General features: G+C 40.7%; 1 protein-coding gene across 2 annotated transcripts in view; it reads right to left on the bottom strand.

The window, feature by feature from the left end:
- PDZRN3 (PDZ domain containing ring finger 3) overlaps positions 1–22,688 on the bottom strand; it is a 175,793-nt gene that overhangs the window by 143,867 nt on the left and 9,238 nt on the right. Inside the window, exons 2-3 of one of the 2 annotated variants that reach the window (XM_083723356.1) lie at positions 20,045–20,131; positions 16,462–16,569 (exon numbers count right to left, since the gene is read on the bottom strand). In XM_083723356.1, the coding sequence (XP_083579482.1) occupies positions 16,462–16,569; positions 20,045–20,131 (195 nt within the window). The remainder of the gene's footprint in view (positions 1–16,461; positions 16,570–20,044; positions 20,132–22,688) is intronic. The other variant, XM_083723357.1, reaches the window with a different exon arrangement.

Raw genomic sequence — 22,688 nt, 5'->3', positions numbered from 1 at the left:
TATGGCCACCCTAACTACTACCATTTCTTTCTCTCTAATACTGCACTTGCAACTATACCTATTTATGCTAAATCATGACTAGGACATACATGGACCACAGGTTGCAAGCTTGCAAAGCACCCCACTTTCACCTGCCCCCTCCATGAGTTACAGTCCCCTGTGTCATATTCATATAGTCAACAGAGGGTCTTCCAAACTTTTAGAGAAACTCTGAGTGGGCATGGGCGGGGAGATACAGCTGCAAAATTCAGGTGTCCTGCCTCACACAAGCAAAGGTGCTTCTGTTAGCGGCAAAACCATAAGAGGATACAACATAAGCACGTGAACAAAATAGCAAGAAATACTGTGTTGCAAAAAAAACAAAACACAATCTGTGAGTCAAGAGCTGGCACTTTCTTGACTTTGCATTGTATTACTGTTTCTTGAAGACGGTATTAAATAAAACTTTTGTGTTATTGCTCTGACAGTTCAGTTTTGAGGATAAATTGACTGACCAACTTGGTTATCTAACTGTTTGCTCTGATTCACCAATTCTCTCTGCAATTGTTTCTTTGTTTTTCTTCTTCCTCCCAACTGTCTGGATGTATGTTCACGAGCAGTTGAACTCCACGCTTCTGTTCAAAGTCAGGACTATTTCTTGCCCTCATCCTGAATTAGCTTTAAGATAATGTCATATAGCCAGTCAGATTTATCTATGAGGGACAGCATTAATTCAAAGCTGGTGCACTGTAAATGCAGAAAGCATTTCTCTCACTCTGAATTGATGCTGGGGAAGGAAGGCGTTTGCTCATCAAAGCCAGAGGTAAGATGGACTTTGCTGCCATTTGCATCCTACCCAAGAATTGCCAAAGGGGGCACTTTTCACTGACCACAAACAGGACTACTCTGTCAGGGAATTCATTTCAGCTCAGCCCTGCAATTGTAGCACAGGACAGAGCCTTAAGACGACAAAGACCATATTTGGTTACATGGCTAAAATGGCAACAGACACTGTTGAGGGAATTCAGGTAAGTGGAAAGATTATCTGCAACTGGTTAATGCATAAGCAACTAGGCATCTACCTTTCCAGAATTCCCGCCTAACTAAATTAAACAAATTTTGCACAGCTGAAAGGGAAAAGTCTGCAAGTTTTATGAACTGTAGATTGATTCCTACCACCTGCTTCAAGGAATCACGAATAAGTGCAATGGTCTTTCCATAGATGCCAATAAAGGGGTTCCTGGAAAGGCATTCCATAGAATAACAATCTCAGCCACACCTGGAAATAGCAGAGCTTCCTAACTAGGCCTGCACTTTTAAATATGCAGACAGTCCAGTTCTGTGACAAATCTTCCTCTATTGTTTGTGAAACAAACACACACATTCTTGGCACTGATAGACTCTGAAAATCAGACAGATGGAGATGTTATTGTCAAATGAAGAGGCCAGGATTTCAAAAAGCTTCTTAACACACCTGTCACTATCACTTCTGTTCCGCTGAATCCAGCAGCCCTTAAAACTTATTATCAGATCCGTTCAGAAGGCACAGCAACGAGGCAAGAAAGATGAAACCCTGTAAGGTGTTGTGTCTTGTAGAACCAGAACAGTTTTGACATGTTGTGGATACTGTTCTTTGTCGTTTTTCAGTAGATTAGGTTCACATAAGAATGCAAGAGCCTCAGTGGATCAGACCAAAGGTTAATCTGGTCTAGCATCCCGTGTCACACAATGACCAACCACATCGCATGAACACAAATAGCCCTCTCCTGTTGTTACTGCTACTGAGGCACATACTTGCCCTAAACCCTGGACTGTGCAGATAGTCACCACAACAAGTAGCTACTGACAACCAGTTCATAAGTGTGTCTAATAACCTTTTAAAGCCATCTAAGCCAGTGGTCATCCCCATATCTTCCGGCTGAGCATTATGTAAATTAATTATACACCTGTGTGAAGAAGATCATCCTCTTGTCTCTCATGATTCTCCTGCCAATCAGTTTCACTGGATGACCCCAGCATCAGAGGTGGATATGCACTGTGTGCACACACCACAAAAAATCAAAGACTACAAAGATGCAAACTTGGACAGGGGGGCATAATCTATTGAAATAAGTCCACAAAAAACTTTGCAAAGGCAGCTGAAGGTAAGAGAAAAAGGTGGGTAAAAGGTTTGAGATAGTCTTTTCACTACTGTCATTATGTCACTGCTTCTCTTAATTACTTCCAGGGTTATTTGGGTCCTCAGGTAGAGTTCCTAAAGCATATACGTAAATTGTCTGTTTCATGGCTTGCCTAATAGAAAGGGATTTGTTGGAATTACAGTTCATTTTTTTCGTCTACCCAGACACGTAGTCAAAATAAAATAAAAACGTCTTTGTGTAGCATACAAAATATGTTAACAATACAGTACATTTATCACAGATGCCAAATTTCTGTGCACAGAATGAATGCAAGAAATCTCTACTAACAAAACACACCACATCAATTCTGCACACTAATGTTTGTTCTGTGTTGTTGAAAGAATTAAGTTTTCCACACATCAGAGCCAGCTCTACAAAGACTGATGATAAACTGCGTGAAAGATTCAGCTGCATCACTCACATGCCTTGCCTTAATATCAGCTAGTCCAATGGTGAGGGAACAGAGCTCTCTCTTCTATTTTTTAAAAAGTCAACAGTATTTTTTTGGAAACTTTGTATATTGCTTTTTTTCCTTTTTGAGTTTCTCTTTGACAAATTTCTTCTCCAAAAAGCTTCAAAGTCATCTGGCATTTCAAACAAACAATAAAAAAAAATCCTGGCATTCTCAGAGTAGGTGGTCTGAAACATTAAGCCATCAACAATTAGCTTTATGCCTTCTTTTCTAGTGACAGGATTTGTTCTCCTTTCACTGACAAGAGTAAGGCATCCTCTCTGTCTAGCACTGTAAATTATAAAAGAAAGCAAAAAAGCAACCCCATTTGCCATTTTTAATGGATGCACTTCAATGCTTTTAATGGTTAAACACGCATATGGCAATATATTGTCAAGCAAGGACTATGAATTGACAGGTACAAACACTTGCCAAGCAACATAAAATTTAAAACCAAGGCTGTGCTCCAAACTCTTGCATTACTACTGACCTTGGCTCTAGACACTGTCTACTTTGTTCACCTAACCAAAAGAAAATGTTTAACTATGGGTCTTAGCCATTAACTCCCATGGAATTAAAAAGCCAAACTTGGGAACCCATTTACACTATTCAGAGGGGAAACTGATTAGGGGGAAATAAGGAACACAGGCACAATGCCAAGCTATAGACCTCCTTGAGGAACTCTACAAGGCATGAGCAGGAAAGATCAACACCTCCCAGTTTCCAATAACTGGAACTCTGTCTGAGCAGATATATGGTACTGAATCGACAGAATCCATCAATAAAAGCACTGATCAACAGAGAACATTTTTAAAGAAAGACCTTTCTAATTAAGGGGAGCAGAATTATAATATGATCCTAGGGTTGTAAATAAACTATTTCAACTTCTATTAAGAAATAGAATAGTAGACAAATCTCAAAGAGAGGCACATGTAAAAATCATGTACGATAAACAAACAAGCAGTTCAAATTACACAGCAACTAGCTTTCTTTCGTGAATCACAACTCACAAAACACTCCTCCTTTGCAAACCATTGAAATGAATCCCGAAAAACTCAACGCCATTTTAAAGTGTTTTAAGCAGGGAACATTGGGTGATATCCAGCTAAGCCATGCTCAGAGTACACCTACTGAAATCAAAGGACTTGAGTGAATTGATCTCAACGGGGTATACTCTTAGAACAGCAAACACAGGACATCACACCATCAAAGTAGATTATATGGCCAGCTTCTACTTTGGTCAAGAGAGGTCCACCCAACTACAAACACCACCACCAGCTGCCAATATTCAATCAATCTAAAAGCCAACAAAAGTCCATCTGGCTCATTTTTGTAAAACAATGTATTTTAGAGTGCAGGTCTATGCATCCAGTGTAAGGATCATATTTGTAATAAGTCACAGGTATCTACTGGAGGGGATGGTGTGCTTAATATCATTCCTTGGTTTCTTACTCATCCCTTCCTACCTAAATGTACTACGAATTGACAATGAGTCCCCTGTTTGACCCAACAGGCATTAAGAGTGGTACAGTGTTCCAATCAAACACTTCAAAAAGCCCTTGCTGGCCAGATGGGCGGGGTAGTAGTAGTAGTAGTAGTAGTAGTAGTAGTAATGATGATGATGATGATGCCTTTCCTTTCTTTGCCCCAAGTGCCCCAAAACATACCTTGGGGGAAGTGGTGGGAGGCACTCCCCATCCCCTGAGTGTCTCGGGAGACTGGAACTACAAGTTCTAGCTTCCCCAGCAGGGAACTGGTGCTCTGTGCGACATTCCCTCCAGGGATTTAGGGACTTGCCGGTATAAGAAGACATACTGCCGGGTATATGGATGGACAGCTGCTGCCTCTGCCACTTCACCTGCCCCCAAGGTAACTTCTTGGGCGATTGGCAAGGGAAGGAGACACTGGAAGGGTTCCATCAGAATCCAAGAGGGTACAGCTCTCAATTCTGCCAACAAGAATTTGAACAAGGGTGGCAGCACTCCTATTTGAATTATCATGACACCCTTAATGATTTTGAATAGCATGTTCAATTCACAATTATTTAGGCCATGAATAGTCTGCCTTCAAATAAAATAAGTTTCTCAAAGTGGGAATTATTACATATGGATTACATAAGCATTAAATGTATCATATATGTACCCATGTATCACCTTTCTGCAGGGCTCATGTGAACATCTTTTACAGTTTTACACACAACAGGAATCGTCTGAATCAAAGCTAGGCACATTCATTGCCATTATGTAGAGAGGATTATGTCATTTCTTGAGGTGTGAGCCAAAAAAATGTGCTAGGAAAGACATTGGTTCCTCCACTGGCAAGCGATAGAAAGGCCTGATACTCCTGATACTTTTCGAATGAGCCACAGAGATACCTGGCTTGCCCGAGGCCACAGTGAACACCAAGCTCCATGGATATGTGACAGAGCTCTTGACGGTGAGCCACTCATATAAACATATTTCACACAGTGAACTTTCCAGTGAATGTTGAACTTCCATTAAAATGCTGCATCTCATCTTCCCCTCACATTCTGTTTTGGTTAACTTTCCCAGGACTTTGCACACGATGGTGACGTAAATGTGAACACATACTGCAAAATACATAGGACATGCCAAAACCACGGAAAACAGCATGTTGACTGCATCATATTTTTTTAAAAAAGGCTTGTGTGAACAAGTGTGTCTAATTTTTAGCCCTGAAAAACTAAGGAATATTCTGCCAAATCAAAATTTTCCGTGACATTTTCACACATAATGCTGAGCAGGGTCTGCTCAACAAACAATGACTCCTTTCACAGAGACGTAAGCAAGCCACATCTTGGATCTGCAAAGCTGCTATTGCCTCATGACTCTGTAACTTGTGAGCATTTAGGATGAGATGGCCACAGCAACCATCACTTAACAAGGCTGCACGGTTTGGACATAACACCAAACCATAGTTAAAACAAAACTTGGTTCATAAGCCAACAACAAAGCATGGGTTCACAACACAGCTAGTTTGCTGCTCTGGATGTTCAAACAAGCCACACTTTAGTGAAACAACCCGTGACTGTGCAAACCAGGCCACAGTATGTGTGTGAAGTTTTTAAAAGTCCTGGAATTTCACGCGCGGATGATGTGGCCCAAGATAATTCAGGTGCCTACTCTGTATTTTCTCATTGTTTGAACCACAATTTAAAAAACAACACCACCACTAGGATATTTTCAATGTGCATTAACTTAGCAGCCTGCAAGTTTAAACTGCGCTGGTTAATACTGATGGGGGTACATTTTTAAGCAGTAGGGCTGAAAAATATAACACAACAGCCTTTTGTTTCCTGTTAGCATTTGTTTCACAGTTTACTTTCACACTTGGAAGATGATCTCCCTCACCTAATTTGCTGAGAATATGAATGACCTTGGGTGATAATTGGACTGGCAAAAGCAGTCAAGACCTTTCCCAAGACCTCTGTTTATAGCTCCAAATTTGCATTTTGCTCCCAAGTGAATTCTGCTATGTTTTATCGCCTCATTGACAGCTCTGTTTAATTAAGCATATGTGATAAAGGCAAGACTTCCTGAAGACAGTAGGGAAATTTTTATAAGGGGAATGGTGGTTTAGCAGCAATAGTGATGAAGCCTAGCGTTTTCATTTTAATCAAACGAAGGAAATCGTTCCAGAAAGTGGGCCACAACCAGCAAACATAAAGATGCCATTATACTTCCAAGTGGTAAATAATGTATTTATTTTTAAATGGCACCACTTGCAAAAACATCTCAATATTAAATTGTCAAAGTAAGCTACAATCAAATAAATCCTACTTATTTCCACCAGTGAAGTGATTCCTAACATGGAACTTGTTAGAAATAAGGGAAAATAGTGATGCTTGTGGGGATCCACTTGTCACAGTGAAAATCCTGCCCATACACAGGATTCTAGATTCCATCTGTTCCATTGGACATTAGGGTTTAAGGCACTTCAACAAAAAGGAATAAAGAACAACATCATATGACTTCTGGAAAACGGCTTAACTCACAACCAACATTCAAAATCAAAGGGACATAAGTGTCGTTGGCTGGAGCTTCAGGCTCCGCTCTAAATACATTAAACAAAAAGCTTCTAGTGCCTTTGCTTATCCACAGATTTTTAACAATGTGCTATCAGAGTGTTAAGTTACCAAGATATTGTTAGCTGCCCTAATGTAGCCAAAGGCAGAAAGAACTAAGCAAAGAAAGAGGCGGCATGCTGGGACTACTGTAATCTGAATGTACAATACCACAATGCACAAGCTAAGATAAAGCAACTTTAATAGTCTATAAAGCCAGAGATTTATTTGACTCTCTAGGAGGCTAATATTTTATCTATCTGATTTTGACATCTTTGTATGCATTTCTCTCCCCCCCCCCCCGCCCCCAGCCATTTTTGGAGTCTGCTGCTTCGGAGTGTTATAAAGAATGTCCTTTACCAATTAATTGCACCATCCCCATAGCAGCAAAGAAACACACTTCAAAGAGTGGACAAAATGGGAAACGAATGTAATAGTCCACAAGACCATTAAAACTAGTAAAGAGTTAAGGAAGGCGGCTCCAGTTATTGAAAAGGTTTGCAACAGAAGGAGCCAGTAACTCCCCTGCTGCAAAGCAGACTGTACCTTCAAAGCTTTCAGCGGCAGAAGGAAAGCCAACGTGCAGGGAAACAATAGGGGATGCAGAGAAATGGGCAACCTCCCATCCATGTGTGGAAATACTTTAAAATGAATCAAGATGGTTTTGAAGAAGACCGTTATTAATTTACCACTCTGCTGTGCTTCCTCCCCTTCTTTGTTTGTAAGTGTTTTGCTAAGGTTGTCATAACCAAACGCAAATGGAAAAGGGATAACCAGAAATAGAAAACCTGTAGAACTTGGCCCATCTCTGTTCTACAGCACACAGTTCCCAAGAAAACACACACACACACACACACCCTTGAAGCTGGGGGTCAGTTTCAACACAGCACATAATACTGCAGTTGAGATAAAGGTAAAGGGATCCCTGACCATTAGGTCCCGTCGTGACCGACTCTGGGGTTGTGGTGCTCATCTCGCTTTACTGGCCGAGGGAGCCGGCATTTGTCCGCAGACATCTTCCGGGTCATGTGGCCAGCATGAGTAAGCCACTTCTGGCGAAACCAGAGCAGCGCATGGAAACACCATTTATCTTCCCGCCGGAGCAGTACCTATTTATCTACTTGCACTCTGACATGCTTTCAAACTGCTAGGTTGGCAGGAGCAGGGACCGAGCAACGGGAGCTCACCCTGTCGCGGGGATTCGAACCGCTGACCTTCCGATCGGCAATCCCTAGGCTCTGTGGTTTAGACCACAGCGCCACCCGCATCCCTGCTGTTGAGGGTAAAGATGGTTAATTCCCTGTGCAAACATGGAAGCCCTTTGCCGTTTCCAAATTTTCAAAGCCCTAATCAGAGACTCATAGGTGTTACGTGGACAAACCCAAGTGTTGTTCAGACCTTGTAGTTACTGAGGTGGGTACTGTTGTCCTTCTGCAGATGGAACACTCTTTGGTCTGGGGGAGGCTCAGATCAGCAGAGCAGAGAAGGAGGGCAATTTGTGCCGATTCCCCAGCCCCTGCAGCCCACATTCCCCTACACTGTTCCAAAGGGTCCCCCAAAGTTCTGGAACAGATTTCTGTGATGTGAATGGAGCAACACGGGAAACGAGGAATCAGCAAAAATAGATTCCCTCCACATTTGGTTGGATCAAAGAGCCTTCATTTGGCACAGGCATTAGTGGATATAAACCTCAGCTATGGAAGGCTTATACTAAATAGCCTCTGAAGAAGGAAACTGGTGAGCAGCCACCTTGTATTGGCGGCACTAAGTTCACACTGAGCCTGTACTGGCAGAGGAATCATAGTTCCTTTTGGTGACCAATGGCTTAGGGGTCCTCAAGTGTCAACGTGTGGGCTAACCTATCTTGACTCAGGAAGCTAAATGCTCTTAGACCTGAGAATCTGGCTTCTAAAAATCTTGAGAGGCACACCAGATAAGAAGCTAGACAAGAACTCTTTTACACAAGAGAAGAATAGCAACTGAATACTCCTCAACTCCACCCAGATACAACTATGTCCAGTGCCTCCTAGTGAATATCCACACAGCACATGTGAACATGTGTCTTGGGCTATTGTATGGCATCAGTTAAGTGTGGGCATGGAAACTTTAGCTGAAAAAACATGGACCAAACTTGAAGCTTTTAATCTTACTGAATATGTAATATGCAATCTACTGTACCTATTTCTGACCCTCCTAATTACATACCTCTCAGACATCATTAACCGAGTATTGGACTTAGGAGTAGCATTTGGTTTTGTTGTTGTAAAAGCTATGAATCAACTACTGAAAATTTAAGGTTGGTATAGACCCAGTTCTGCCAAAACCTAAGTAAGTTAGTAAGTTTTACAAAACTCAGGAGTATCTTTACTATTTATATTGATCTTACTGCAATTTCTGAAGATCAAGTGTTTAAACAAAATGAAACCACACTGGATATATTTAAATAATTTTGAAGAGCAGTGCTCTGAATATTTAATAGCTTTTTAGCTTATTTGTGCCAATTTTATTCATATCACTTCATACAATTGACATGGTAATTTACTGCACATGTAGTAAATTAAGGATGATTGTGCCTGATTGCCCAATTATTGTGATATGCATGAAATAATACTACAGATAGGGAAAGACCTCTGCAGTGTTTGCTCTGTGGAGTCTCAAAAAGAATGTTCAAGCCCACCAATTAAAATTCAACAGTTAAATCATGATGGCTTTGGCTTCAAATGTGGAAAATTATACAGGGGATTACATAAAACTGAAGGAACTAATCCAGATGTGAAAAAACCTCCAAATTCTTACAGTTTTATACCATCAGTATCTCAGTTCTATGTTTATCAACTTCACTTAGCACAATTTAGATGGTGATTTGTTAGCACTGTTCACAAATATTTTATCATTTGCTGACCAGCAGAATGGGAAACATCCAATGTAAGTCACTGGATTCATTTTATTATGAATTTCAGTTCCCACTATAAAAAAATCATTTGGCTGGTGTAAAATTAACGCACTACGATTGTTCATTGTTCAGTTCAATCTATGCCTTGGATGGTGTCATACATGCATTTTCCTATGCAGTCACATTCCGCCATAGTCTAGACTCAAAGTTGGATTTCTGTATGCATATATTTAGAATCCATGATATTCAGTATCAATTCAATAGAACGTATGGGAACTGGAGAGTCAATATCCACATTTTAAACTGTTATTGGTATGAAAAGGTTATTGTGGACTCTGTAGCATTATAAGAGATTGTTTGGCACAAAAGGGCTAAACACATTAGAGGTCGCCAACCTTTTTGAACCAGTCAGTACATTTCAAATTTTGGGAGAGTCGTGGGGACACCAGCCATCAAATGTCTGTTAAGGGTGTGTGTGTGTGGCACAGCACAAAACAGCTTCCTAGCAGAGCAGGGCATAACACAAATTTAGAGAGACAACTACCCATGACAACCTTATGCTTATCATAAGTCAGCTATTTCCTGATTGTGAAGATCACACAATACTGATTACATATACCCCCCACCAATGTTGTTGGTGTCCAACAAGTACCAAGAAAAATACACAAGGTAGCCACATCACACTCATTCTCTTCACAGAAATTGCACATCTGCAAATGTCCTGTGTATTTTCATTACAAAAGCTGGCTATAACAAGTGGGACCTGCAATAAAATGCTGCAATGTGGCCACGTCCTGTTCAGTTTTCCAGCCTGGAACTCGTGCCTTCTCCCAGAATATTCTTTTTTAATCCCCCACTACAACAAGCCTGGACCATTCTATGTTCACTGAGCATCCTCAGTCCTCATTGAGCTTTGGAGAGGGTTGCCCTGTTGGGGTTGGGTCTTCTTTAGAAGGGGTCTTTCTACAACTTTCAGGATTCCCCCAAACATGCTGGTACTTCCTCTCTCATTCTTTGGTGGTGCTATTTTGGCTTCAAAATCATAGACAGCCAGAGATGGTTTTCACTCTAAGTATATAATAAATAAATGGAACCCTTAAAACTGAGAAACTAGGCAATGCCAACTTTGCTTTCAGTTTTGAAAGCCAACTTTCAGATCTTCCACCATTATTGTTCAAATGGCATTATTTCCAATTGATAATGCTCTACAGGTTTTTGGGGAGGAGGGAACATTCCCACAAAGTTACAAAAAGTTATACATTCTGGTCATTAAAGTGCCTTTTATTTATCTCTTGGTCCCACCCCTTTTTTTTTAGTTATGTAGATGCCTAATTACATATTTTCTTATTTAAATAAGATCCATTTAAGAGATATTTCCAGGCCCTGGTGGAAATGAAATGCCCCTGGCACATAGTGTGTCTACACGCTGTGAATTTTCTATTAAACTGGGCATGCGATGGAATGCTGCTAATCTGTGAAAGGTCCTTGTCTAAGGCTTGGCTTACAAGTCAGACACTCTCCTTTAGTTGTACGTTTAAAAAATAGGTGTTTAATATGACCAGCTCTGCTGGAAGACATTATTCTCCCTATTTCCAATCCCCCCCCAAGTTGATTTGCCCCCCTTTTTGCATCAGAAAGGAACGGAAATATAATAACAGCGATTAATTATATCCGCATTGTTCTATTATTTTCTTAAGTCTAGATCAGTTTGGTTTTTCTTTTTGCCTTCTTCAAGTCAGACTGAGGCAATATTGAAGAGTGCTTTATCCCAGAGAATGTTTTTAGGGTTAAAAAATGGACCTCCTGTTTTCACTCTGGCCTACAGATTTTTCTCTTTATAAATATATTACTTCTCTGTTTCATCTTCTGCCAGTTTGCAACATCCAGCCTTTAATTCAGATATGACTTCGCTATTCTTTTTTTAGACACTATTAATAGTTGAAATGCAATCATCCTCCCTGGAAACTGTACCAGTAGCATAACAAAAAAAAGTTATCTCGTACACTGGGGTGTGGGGGGAGGGGAGAGAAGAGACAAAATATTTGCTCACTCAAGCAATGCTATAGCACTTCACTAACTGCAATAATGAAAATTGTCTTCCCCCAGTTCTCCCATGAAAAGAAATCTATGCCTTCAAGCCTTTAAAAATAATAACTCTGAAAAACTTGTGAGCTTATGGATAAAGGATAGAGGGGGAGAAATGATGTTGTGCATCATATTTTCAAACTTTGTACTTTCTGGGCTTTTATATTCAAGTTATTTTTAAGTATGTCCCTTATGACTTGCTCGTGTGGTCTAGACATCAGTAGACTTGGGTTTTCTTTGTGCAAGGAGGGAATCTCTGGGTGTTTTCACTTACAACATTGTTAATTATCATTCTGACATCATTGCATATCCACTAACAAGACACACGTGTAATTATGAATCGGCTATCAAGACAGATTCATTCCACAATAGACACTAATCACTTACCGTATTTTTCGCTCTATAAGACGCACCAGACCACAAGACGCACCTAGTTTTTAGAGGAGGAAAAAAAAGAAAAATATATTCTGAATCTCAGAAGCCAGAATAGCAAGAGGGATCGCTGCGCAGTGAAAGCAACAATCCCTCTTGCTGTTCTGGCTTCTGGGATAGCTGCGCAGCCTTCATTCGCTCCATAAGACGCACACACATTTCCCCTTACTTTTTAGGAGGGGAAAAGTGAGTCTTATAGAGCAAAAAATACGGTAACTTGAAAGCAGGAGACAACTGTGAGGTTCTGAATTATTTAAGGTGCAATCCAAGCAAAGGTAAGCACATTTAACTCTCCTTTAATTTTAGTGCAAAAGATGGAAGCACGTGTCTAATTATGCCACAGAAATCAGCAGGCTTCAGAGTTATTTATTATGGCTTGATTGCATCATTACAGCCTGCTTTTATATCTTTCAACTTGGTTCACTTCACAGTTGCCCTTTGACCATGTAAACAATAGTTAAGAGGTTGCTAGCTACTCTGGGTTTAAAAATACGTTTTGATTTATGAGGTAGTGTCCATCTCTGCAAATACATGAACATTGTTTGAAAGTGCCCATAAGGTGTAGTTTCCTAGCTGATGTTACGGATCACTAAAACCCCTCAAATCATATCAGTGTTGACATGGAGGGTTTTCCACGAGCTCAGCAATGTGTGAAAGCACTTGATCTTAATAGAAAAGGTCATTCATTTAATAAAACTGTATTAATGAGAGTTTTGATATTGGGAATCCACCCAGCACATAGTTAAACTAAGGATGTAGTGGTGGCCACCAACTTGAATGGCTTTAAAAGAGGGTGAGATCCAAATTACAGCCATCATTTTGCAGATTTTGCACTTGCAACTTAGAAGTGCCTGGAAGTGGGCTAGGTGGGATGCCATTTCCACACAACGCATAGGCTCTGAAATCTTCCCAAATACCACAACTTGTTCTTAGTTGTCCTAACTGCAGCACATCCCCCCCCCCAAACTGGAGCATACCAATTAAACAAATTCTGCTATTAAGTTTTCTTCTTCTTTTACATTTTGAAGATTGCTCCAGGATCATCCTGGCATTGGCCTTGTTTGCACATCATGGTTAATTATAATGGCACCACTTTGCTCCTCCCTAGCTTGGCATTATATCCAAACAGTCTTGTAGACCAGTGTTTTCCAACCTTTTTGGGCAAAGGCATACTTGTTTCATGAAAAAAATCACGAGGCACACCACCATTAGAAAATGTTAAAAAATTTAACTCTGTGCCTATATTGACTATATATAAAGTAATTCTCTTGAATAGGAATCAAATAAACACAAAGAAAGTATTTTATAATTACTTTATTATGAAATAGTAAGTAAACAGAAATACGAAAAATTATAAAATACTTTATTTTTAAATCTTTCGAATTTTTCAATTTTTCCCACGGCACACCAGGCAACATCTCGTGGCACACTAGTGTGCCGCAGAACAGTGGTTGAAAAACACTGTTGTAGACTGTTTCATTCCAAATGAACCAGGTCTTATAGTCAAGACTTGCCCTTGGTTACCATACGGTAGATTTTTTATTTATTTTTAGTGACACTAACTACAGGGTGAGTCTTTTAAAAGAGGCCCTGTGGAACATGTGAACTCTGTATCCTCAGGGCCTCTTTTAAAGGGCTCACCCTGTACAATCCACACTTCAGATAACATGTACACTAGTGGAAAGGAACACAGTGTCCCAGATTAGCATGTTCATGGGAAACTAGTATAGGGCAATAAACTGAGCCTGTATAGAGTATTAAACCAGCCAAAGACATTGCCACACATTTTTAAACTGTCTTATTTCACATGCAGAGGCACCTTCACAGGTTATCATTACCACATGCAAAGAACTACTCCATTCATTCAGTGGAACCTGGATGAATGGATATTGCTGAAGAGCAGCATGGGGTAAATTGCACTGTAACTTGCTATTTAAAAGACAGCACTCCGTCTTGCTGTTCTATAGAGTGGATTGCTGTCTCCACTCTGCTAGTTAGCCGGGATGATAAAACTAGGACCCAGATCAATAAATCTAATATAATATGTTTCAATTGCTCAGCAGAAGACACCTTCGTCGAGTGATTAATAACTACGGTGACATCACTATTCCTTAGCTCCACATTCTTTTATTCAGCTGGACAAGGTCACCTTTGAAATGTATCTTTGCCCTCAGACATTAGATTGGATTCTGTGAGGGAGTCCAGATAGCGTTAATGTGTTTGGACATTACAGAGATAAAACATGGTTCAAACGTTCAACCATCACAAGCTCCCTCTTCCTGCTAAGGCTATCGCAATGCACTGAAGATAACTTATACAGGCATCATGAGCCTTTGAAGCCTGAAGATTTCTGCTCAGTGGACACACACAGGAAATTGAATATGATGCTAATAAAATGACATGCTTATTTCCCCCCCTCTAGTACCACTATTCTTTTAACATTTTTCTGTACATGTACAGAACTCAAATTCTACTCTTTGGTCGCTACAAACCCACTTTGGGGAGTGAGAATCATCAACTGTTAATATTACGGCACAAATGAACGACCTTTAAACTGCAGAGATATTCCGTTTTTGTTTCAGGAGAGTAACTTATTAAGGTGAGATTCATCACTGTGCGTGTGGACATGCATAGCCAAAAGCTAAGCAGTACATGTAAAATTATGTAGTGGTTTACAAGCTGCTCCTTTGTAGAAGGAAACACACACCTATACTGTTATTTTCATAGCCAGTTTATTTTTCACCAGCACCTACATTCAAAGATGATGAAAGGTTGTCTGTATGATTTACTTCTTCAAAATGAAGAGTAACATCTCTCTGCGCCTACATGAACATGATGGGGCTTACTTTCAAGTAAATTTGCACAGATTATACTGCACGCAGAAATGCCTTTATCATACCACCTTCAACTATTGTTTGCATTCAGCTTTAATTTGAAGAGTCTCAAGAAGGCAAATGTCAGGAGCCTGGGCAAGATGAGGTATTTAGTGCTCACTTTACCTTGCTTCATATATAGCCTTTCTACCCTCTTTCTTCTCTTGCCACACACCTGAGCCTCCATCCTGCTTCTACATATTGCACAATATTAACAAGATAATCAGAGATGGCACTCTTTTTGTGCATGTCCCCAAGTATTACAAAGTTGACAAAGATCCACCGCTAATGAAGTGGTTGAAGGGAACAAAAATATTTTCAGGTCCTACAGTTCAAAACATTTTACACTGAAAGGATTGCATGAATGCGCACCAACTAGGTGTTTTTGCAGATAGCCTGCTCCAAAATTTATTATAACTTGAAATCAGTTGAATTAAAAAATAATAATATGTGTGTTGGCTTACTCCATTTGCACTTTTAAACATGCTTTCTAGCACAAAATGTTCTCCATAATATTTTCTCCTCTTACAAAAAAACACTGTTGAATGCAGTTTTCTTTATTCACGCAGAATATAGCAAATATATATATCACACTTTGCCAACAGAAAATCTTTAACAGCTGTTTATTGCTCATTTGCAGAACATAAGAGCAAAGGAATTCCATGTCTTGGGGAAACTGGCTGTTCCATGCTATCTTTGGCTACAAAAGCAGTACTTTTCCTTAAATAAAAATAAAAGTAGTTCCCCAACTTCCCCGCTTTTGCAACAATGAAAGAAAATCACCAAATTCTAATATAGACAACAATGGAATCTGATTTGCAGTTAGCCGATTTCCATTCCATAAATCAAACATTCCCCTTAAGCTCAAACTATCATCTTAAGTAATGATCTTGACAACAGGAACAACTTTTTCAGTCAAAATGTTAGGAAAATGGGAAGAACTCCAGACTACGAACTTAAAAAAGAAAGAAAGAGAGTGCTCAGTAACCCTTCAAGGAATTTCTCAGGCAAGCTCATCACAATGTGCTTTAAAAGCTCACTTAACAGGGGCTTCTGTCCTTTATCATCTGTTCAAAACATTTTGGTCCTCTTGGGGGGAAAAATGCCTTAGAAACCAAGCTAAATAAAGTCACAGTTCTCACAACAGATACTTGCCTTCACATATGGTTTTAACTAAATAACTTCACGTCTCCAACAGCTTCAGAAAGAAATAACTGTAGCATACCAAGTACATGCTAGCTCCTCAAAATGCCAGGACATGCACATACCTTCCATAATCTGGCCTCTATATTTAGATAAGAACTGTACCTAAAGCAAGGAAGGTCAGCACAGAAGCAAGTTGAGCATATTTGAGCTGCCCGGTCTTTCAGCCTCTGCTACCCACATCACAACTCTCCCAGGCCAGAGATCCTTGGGTATCCCATACACAAAAGAATAGAGAGGGAATTCTGCCCATCAGGAATGATCCAACATAGCATTCTTACTTCAATAATCCTGTCGTGAATCTGCAGCCCTCCTTCTTTAGCAGCAGGCCCGCTGTCTGCTATTTTAGAGACAAAAATTCCTTCGCTAGATGAGCCGTCTTGATTGTCCTTTGAGAAGAAAGAAAATTGGGATGGGGAGGGGAAGGAGAGAAGAATGTAAACACCAGTTAAGATTGAAGCATGTCAAATTCATGGCACTGGTCACCATTTAAGCACTGCACGGCATATGGATGTTTCAGTACACTGCTGCCCACTGCCCCAGCAGTATAGCACGCTCACACTTTCTGTGGGTAAATGCCAAACGCAGCCACAGAAAGGTAGGTGTTTACCTTGCCACCATTCAAAGGTGCCACCGTTTTGGATTTTCCAGATAAAACAGAAAGCGAGGGAATGTGAGGTTCTTCCATTCCTCTGCCCACCACTGGTCTCACCTAAAGGCAGAGGTGGAAGAGAAGAGAGAGCCATCCTTCCCCACATGAACCTTACTGGATGCCGATCTCCAGGTGCCTCTGCTTTTGGACCCAAGATCCCTGTCTTCCGGAAGAAAGACCCATTTCTTTGGCAGCACCTAACCTGTGGAACTCACTCCCCAGACATGTTTAAAGCACCCTTTCCTGTTGGGTGCCAGGGGATGTCCTCTTCTCCCATGCCTTCATAGCATTTAACTGTAGTTTTCTACCAGAACCCTGCCCACCACTGTTGTAACTGACAGATTTGCAGTTTTTGTTTCCAATAGTCAGCTACTGGCTTGTTGTTGTTGTTTAATCTGTTGCTGTCATCTGTTCCCTTGATTTTCTTAAAAAATATCTGACAGTTCTTTTTATCAGCCATGTGAATCCACCCCAGCCCTACCTACAGATGCCAGAAGCTGAACTTGAGATGTTCTGCTCCCAAAGCATGGTCTCTGCCACTGAGCTATAGGCCATTCCCCTTTTGCAGTTCTATCGTAACCTGCAGGGCAACCCAACCCAACCCAACCCAACCCTACTGCGTAAGAATAGTGGTGAAAGGAGGGGAAGGCACACAGCCCAAGTAAGGCTTGGAAGAATGCTTATTAAGGAAAAGCATTTAGATTTCGGCATTGGTGTCACAGCTCTTGTCTGTTAGGGAAACTATAAAGTTTAGAATAAGTTTGTGTTGCTCGAAGAGCTCACAGATCTATGCACAGAGCATCTGCCTTGCATGTAGAAGGTATCAGGTAAGTATGGAAAAAAACTCCTGTCTGAAACCCTGGACAGGTGCTGCCAGTTAGTATAAACAAAGCTGAGCTAGATGGACGAGTGGTGTGGTTCAGTAGAAAGCGGCTTCTCATGTAAGCTGAACTCTCCAAGGTAGTTTCAGAACACTACTGCGTAGAACTGAGCTGAAAACTGATTGGTGAAAAAAGGGGTTCACCCTTCTATAACAGGACTGAAAAAGTGTTTCATTGTTGTCCAAAAAAAGTATTAGCAAAAACTGCTCTAACGCATACATGAATATTGCCTTCACTCTAAATGGGTTTCATTTATCAACTAAGGTCAGATATAGTAAAAACTGACTGGCTGCGCAGGAGCTTGTCATCATTGTATCCAGAACAGGATCCCTAACTTGCTGGGATTACTTGTGGAGAAATGACAGTGAAGAAGTAGAGAGAAAGGGCAAATAATGTCTGCAAACAGTTATGGAAAAAACTTACTACACATGGCAAAATGCAAAATAGGAGAGCATTTGGCTCAACCCTGCGACTTTACAAAAAAAAAGTTGTTTTATAAGTACAATATTTGGATATTTTAAGCTTTTTCAATGCAGGGTGGAGAGATGGTGCTCATAATGTCACCCCCCCCTGCAAAAAGAGAGAAAAGTATGAATCTGGCAGCAGAGTGTTACATAACTGTCGTTCGTTACGGCTGATCCAATTCCCTAAAGATTCTGAACAGTCCATACTTTCATTGGGCTGTAAAATGGAAGGACTAATCTGTAACAGTTCAGCGGCTAAGTATATAATAGCATAATATGTGGTTTATGCTGCAATTCTAGTCATATGTACCTGGGAATAAACTCTATTGACCGAACGATAACTTACTTCTGATTAAACACACACAGGATTCCGCTGTATGTAACAATTCCCAGCCCAATCCCATCTATGACCATATACCAGTGAACGAGATAAATCTATCAAGCGACTTTTGTTAATTGGGTAAACATCTTTAGGGATCTTTAGCAGCATCAATGAGATTGCACAGAAGTGTCATTAAAATGCTGCTAAATACAAGGAAACGGTTTAATTAAAGTGCATTGGCCAACAAGCTTGCCAAATTATTTCAAAGAAACCTTTATACAAGAAAATAAGCCTCCCTCCTTTCATACATTACAAGGCAGACTTGGGAGGTCTGTTGATTTTGTTCATACAGTATGACAACAACCAATAAATATGAAGAGTTTGTTTTAAGTTACAAGAAGCCAAAGCCCAGGGCAAGCAAAAGCTGAGGTAAAATCATGAAGTCCCAAACTAAATATCATCATACAGATTACACACAGTGTTTAAGAAACCATATGTTAGGATGAAAGCATGGTATCCCAGAGACAAGTGTTAGAAACTGGGATAGAAAAGCTAGGAGCCAAATGGCTTCTGGGACCTGGGCTGTGGGTGCCAAAACAGAACATCTAGCTGCCACAGGGGAAGGGAGGGGTGAGCAACACTTTTTATTTATTATATTGATAAGTATGAACTAATACGCAATTCACATAAGTGACAGATTGTTAATATCAGAAATTGTTAATACGTGTTTAATTTGGTGTTTACAATAAAAAAATCCTGGTACCGTACTTCAGTTTTCAAAACACTCTACTCCTTATTGTTAAACTCCTTAATATATTGTCTATCCTTAACATACACTTCGAGGCTTCAAAGAAAATACATTTCAGTAATCCTTGAATGTCAGCCAGGCACAAAAAAATGGCACCCGGACTTTTTGAGGTGCTCGCAAATGGGAGAATCTTTTGTCGCAAAATGTGCCTGGCACCCTGTGAATTTTGAACCGTGGACAAGATTGAGGCCGTTCTGCTCATCCTCTGGTCCTCCTGGGAGCTGGGAGCTAAGTCAGTTTGGCTTAGCATGTGGTCAAACTCGGGTTCAGACGGGATGCGAAGACAAACCATATCTAAGCTCACAGCAGCAGCAGGACCGGAAGAGGAGCATCTCCCCTCTGGGAGCCTGTGTGTTCACACTAAGCTATTGCTTGGCTTAGCATTATGTGCAGACATTATCTTGTTCAGCAGAGACAGAACATGCCTCATAGTGCGTATGATGGAACACCCCTATGCTGTTACCTAAGATGAAAGTAGAAGCTCTGATGGAACAGACCAAAGGCTCACCTAGTCCAGCATCCTTGCTCTCAACAGCAGCCAACCACATGCCTATGGCAACACATCATGAGAGGCGCGAATGTACCACAATCCATAGGGGTAGCATTTGTTCAAGTGAAGATAGTCCATGTAAATAATACTTTCTAGAGCAGAATATGTGCCTAACAGCATCCCCTCCACTGCAAAAAAGGTCTCAATACTAATAAGAAACACATATATACATCAATGATTAACATACCATGCATGGCCGACCACCAATTATATTAAATCCAAGAGACCCAGAATCACGATGAAGAACAAGCGTCAGCGCTTTAGTCTCTTCACCCTATAAAGAACAGGGAAAGTCAATTTAACTCTTTGAACACTGGCAAGCTTAAGGCAGGCTTTTCTTCATAAAAATGACATTAAAAGCTGGTGTTTGATGAGGGCTTCTACCCATAAAAACACTTGAGGACATAGAGCTGTATTTTCTCCACAGATTCCAGTGAAAATCGTTTGAGGATCAAGTTTTCCTGAAGGTTCAGTACTGGATCAAGGAAATCAGCTCATGTTAAGGTGAAGCTGTTGCTAGTTTTTATCATCCTAAAACTCTTACTGAATAGATTGGGATGCTGGTGATACAAAAGCCAAAGTTAGTGGTTGTGATTCTTAGCAAAGCTCACCTCCCTGAGATAAACATGGATGGAGGTTCACATTCAGCAGTAACTGGGTGAATACAGCTGGGTTCTCCATCACAGATACTCTCAATGCAAGGACTTCTTATGGTTCTCTCTCTCGCCGTCCTTCCACATCTGCTTCCTGACTGCATGCATTTTATTTATTGAGATGACATTTGCACTAAATCAGGCATCCCCAACCTGCAGCCCTCCAGATGTTTTGGCCTACAACTACCATGATCCCTAGCTAACAGGACCAGTGGTCAGGGATGATGGGAATTGTAGTCCAAAACATCTGGAGGGCTGAAGGTTGGGGATGCCTGCACTAAATCTCTATGGATGTGGGAAGGGATTAAAAAAAAAAAAGGAAGCAATTGATAAAGGCACCAAGTATGATAGCAGACAAAAACTGTGTAGACATTCTCCATACCAAAGACTGATGCACGCAACCATTTTTACACAATTCTGGCAATTAGCCTCACCAAATCCTGGAGGCCATTTGAAATAGATGCTGTGCTTGATATTCCACCTCATACCACAGTGTCTACAAGATTAGCTACAGCACCAAAAAACTCACAGTGGTTTGATTGCATTCAGTTGTTACAACTGAATAATGTGTGCCTATGAAAGAAAGTTCCAGGAAGTGGAATGGCATTACTAACAAAGAATCTGTAGGAATGTTGGTTGTGTAAATGACAACTTCCCCTCCCATTAGACCAAGAAAGTTAAGTTTAATAATCATTTGTATGCCGATGCCTTCTCAGTACTGCATACATCAGTAAATATTTTGAATCCTACAGGAAAACTCTGTGGGAAAACTCTCCATTAATGTTTAATACATTGAATTACAGAAATAACAATGCATGCATGCTATGAAGCAGTTTCCTGACCAAGTCGCCTTGGTCTGCTGCAGAGTTTGTTCCCAAATATAGGAATGCCATGTGCTAGCATAACATCCCCCTTTCTCAATTCTGAAAGGGAGAGGCCATAGCTCAGAAGGAGAATGCATGCTTCGGATGTATGAGGATTCAAGTCTGAGCTCTTTCAGCTCCACTTAATAGGGTATCAGGTAGCAGGGCTGGGAACAACTTCTACTTGAGATCCTGGAGAGCAGAGTTCAAGACGCACTCTACTCAGGGTTGGCGTTACTGTGCTCGATGGGGAATTGATCCGATTCATTAAGTGGCAGCATTTTATTTCCTGGGAGAGTTGGAGGATTCTTCTAGTACTTTTTAATCTCCGACCAATAATACCAAAGAATACAACAACTGACGTATCCCTCCACCCATTTCTGTGCCAAAGAAAGTTCACTGACTTGAATGAAATGACACTAAGAAAGTAGAGAAATGAAAAGAAACAAATGAAAAAGGACCAAGCCATGTATATCTGGAGAAGGTAATGTAAACTGGTGCAGCTCAGTAACTTTGACCTCTGTTTTTACATAAATATAAAAAGCTGATACAATGAAATATAAATTTCTTTTAGAATGAGCCGAACTGTATCGTCAGGCTCTATGGCTTCCCCAAAGCCTGCTTCCCATCGTATTTTCCCCACTGTAAATTCTCGCTGCATCCCCCCCCCCCCCGCCACTCAAATTTTAGTTCTGGTCCATCTGTGCTTTGAATGGGGGGGCAGACGGACCCTTCAAATGATGTTGGACTCCAATGCCCAAAGGCTCCAGCAAGGGATACATTTTTTAAAAATAAAACACCAACTATTATTCATATCAGCCTGATCATAAAGCTTTTTGGAACCATGGAGAACACTGATGTCCCCCTCAAGTGGCTTTGAATCAAGCCATGTGTAGTTTGTATGTTCCAACTATTTGGGTTCTTGAAGAAGTCATGCATCCTTCAAGCCACTGGAAAAGCAAGCTCTCTGGTTATTATTTAACCACAACGGTAAACGCCATGATTGCCTGGGTGCTTTTGCCCCTATAGTGGGATTTAATAGTGAGAGTCAATGTGGTGTAGTGGTTAAGAGCGGTGGACTCATAATCTGGTGAAACAGGTTTGATTCCCCGCTCCTCCCCATGCAGCTGCTGGGTGACCTTGGGCTAGTCACACTTCTCTGAAGTCTCTCAGCCTCACTCACCTCACAGAGTGTTTGTTGTGAGGGAGGAAGGGAAAAGGAGATTGTTGGCCGCCTTGAGACTCCTTCAGGTAGTGATAAAGCGGGATATCAAATCCAAACTCTTCTTAATGAAAATAATAAATAAGTAAAGCA

This window comes from Podarcis gaigeae (assembly GCF_964106915.1).
Source record: "Podarcis gaigeae genome assembly, chromosome: 2".
NCBI classification, from domain to species: domain Eukaryota; kingdom Metazoa; phylum Chordata; class Lepidosauria; order Squamata; family Lacertidae; genus Podarcis; species Podarcis gaigeae.
The sequence above is the reverse complement of the archived record's forward strand: the minus strand, read 5'-3'. Positions and strand labels throughout refer to the sequence as shown.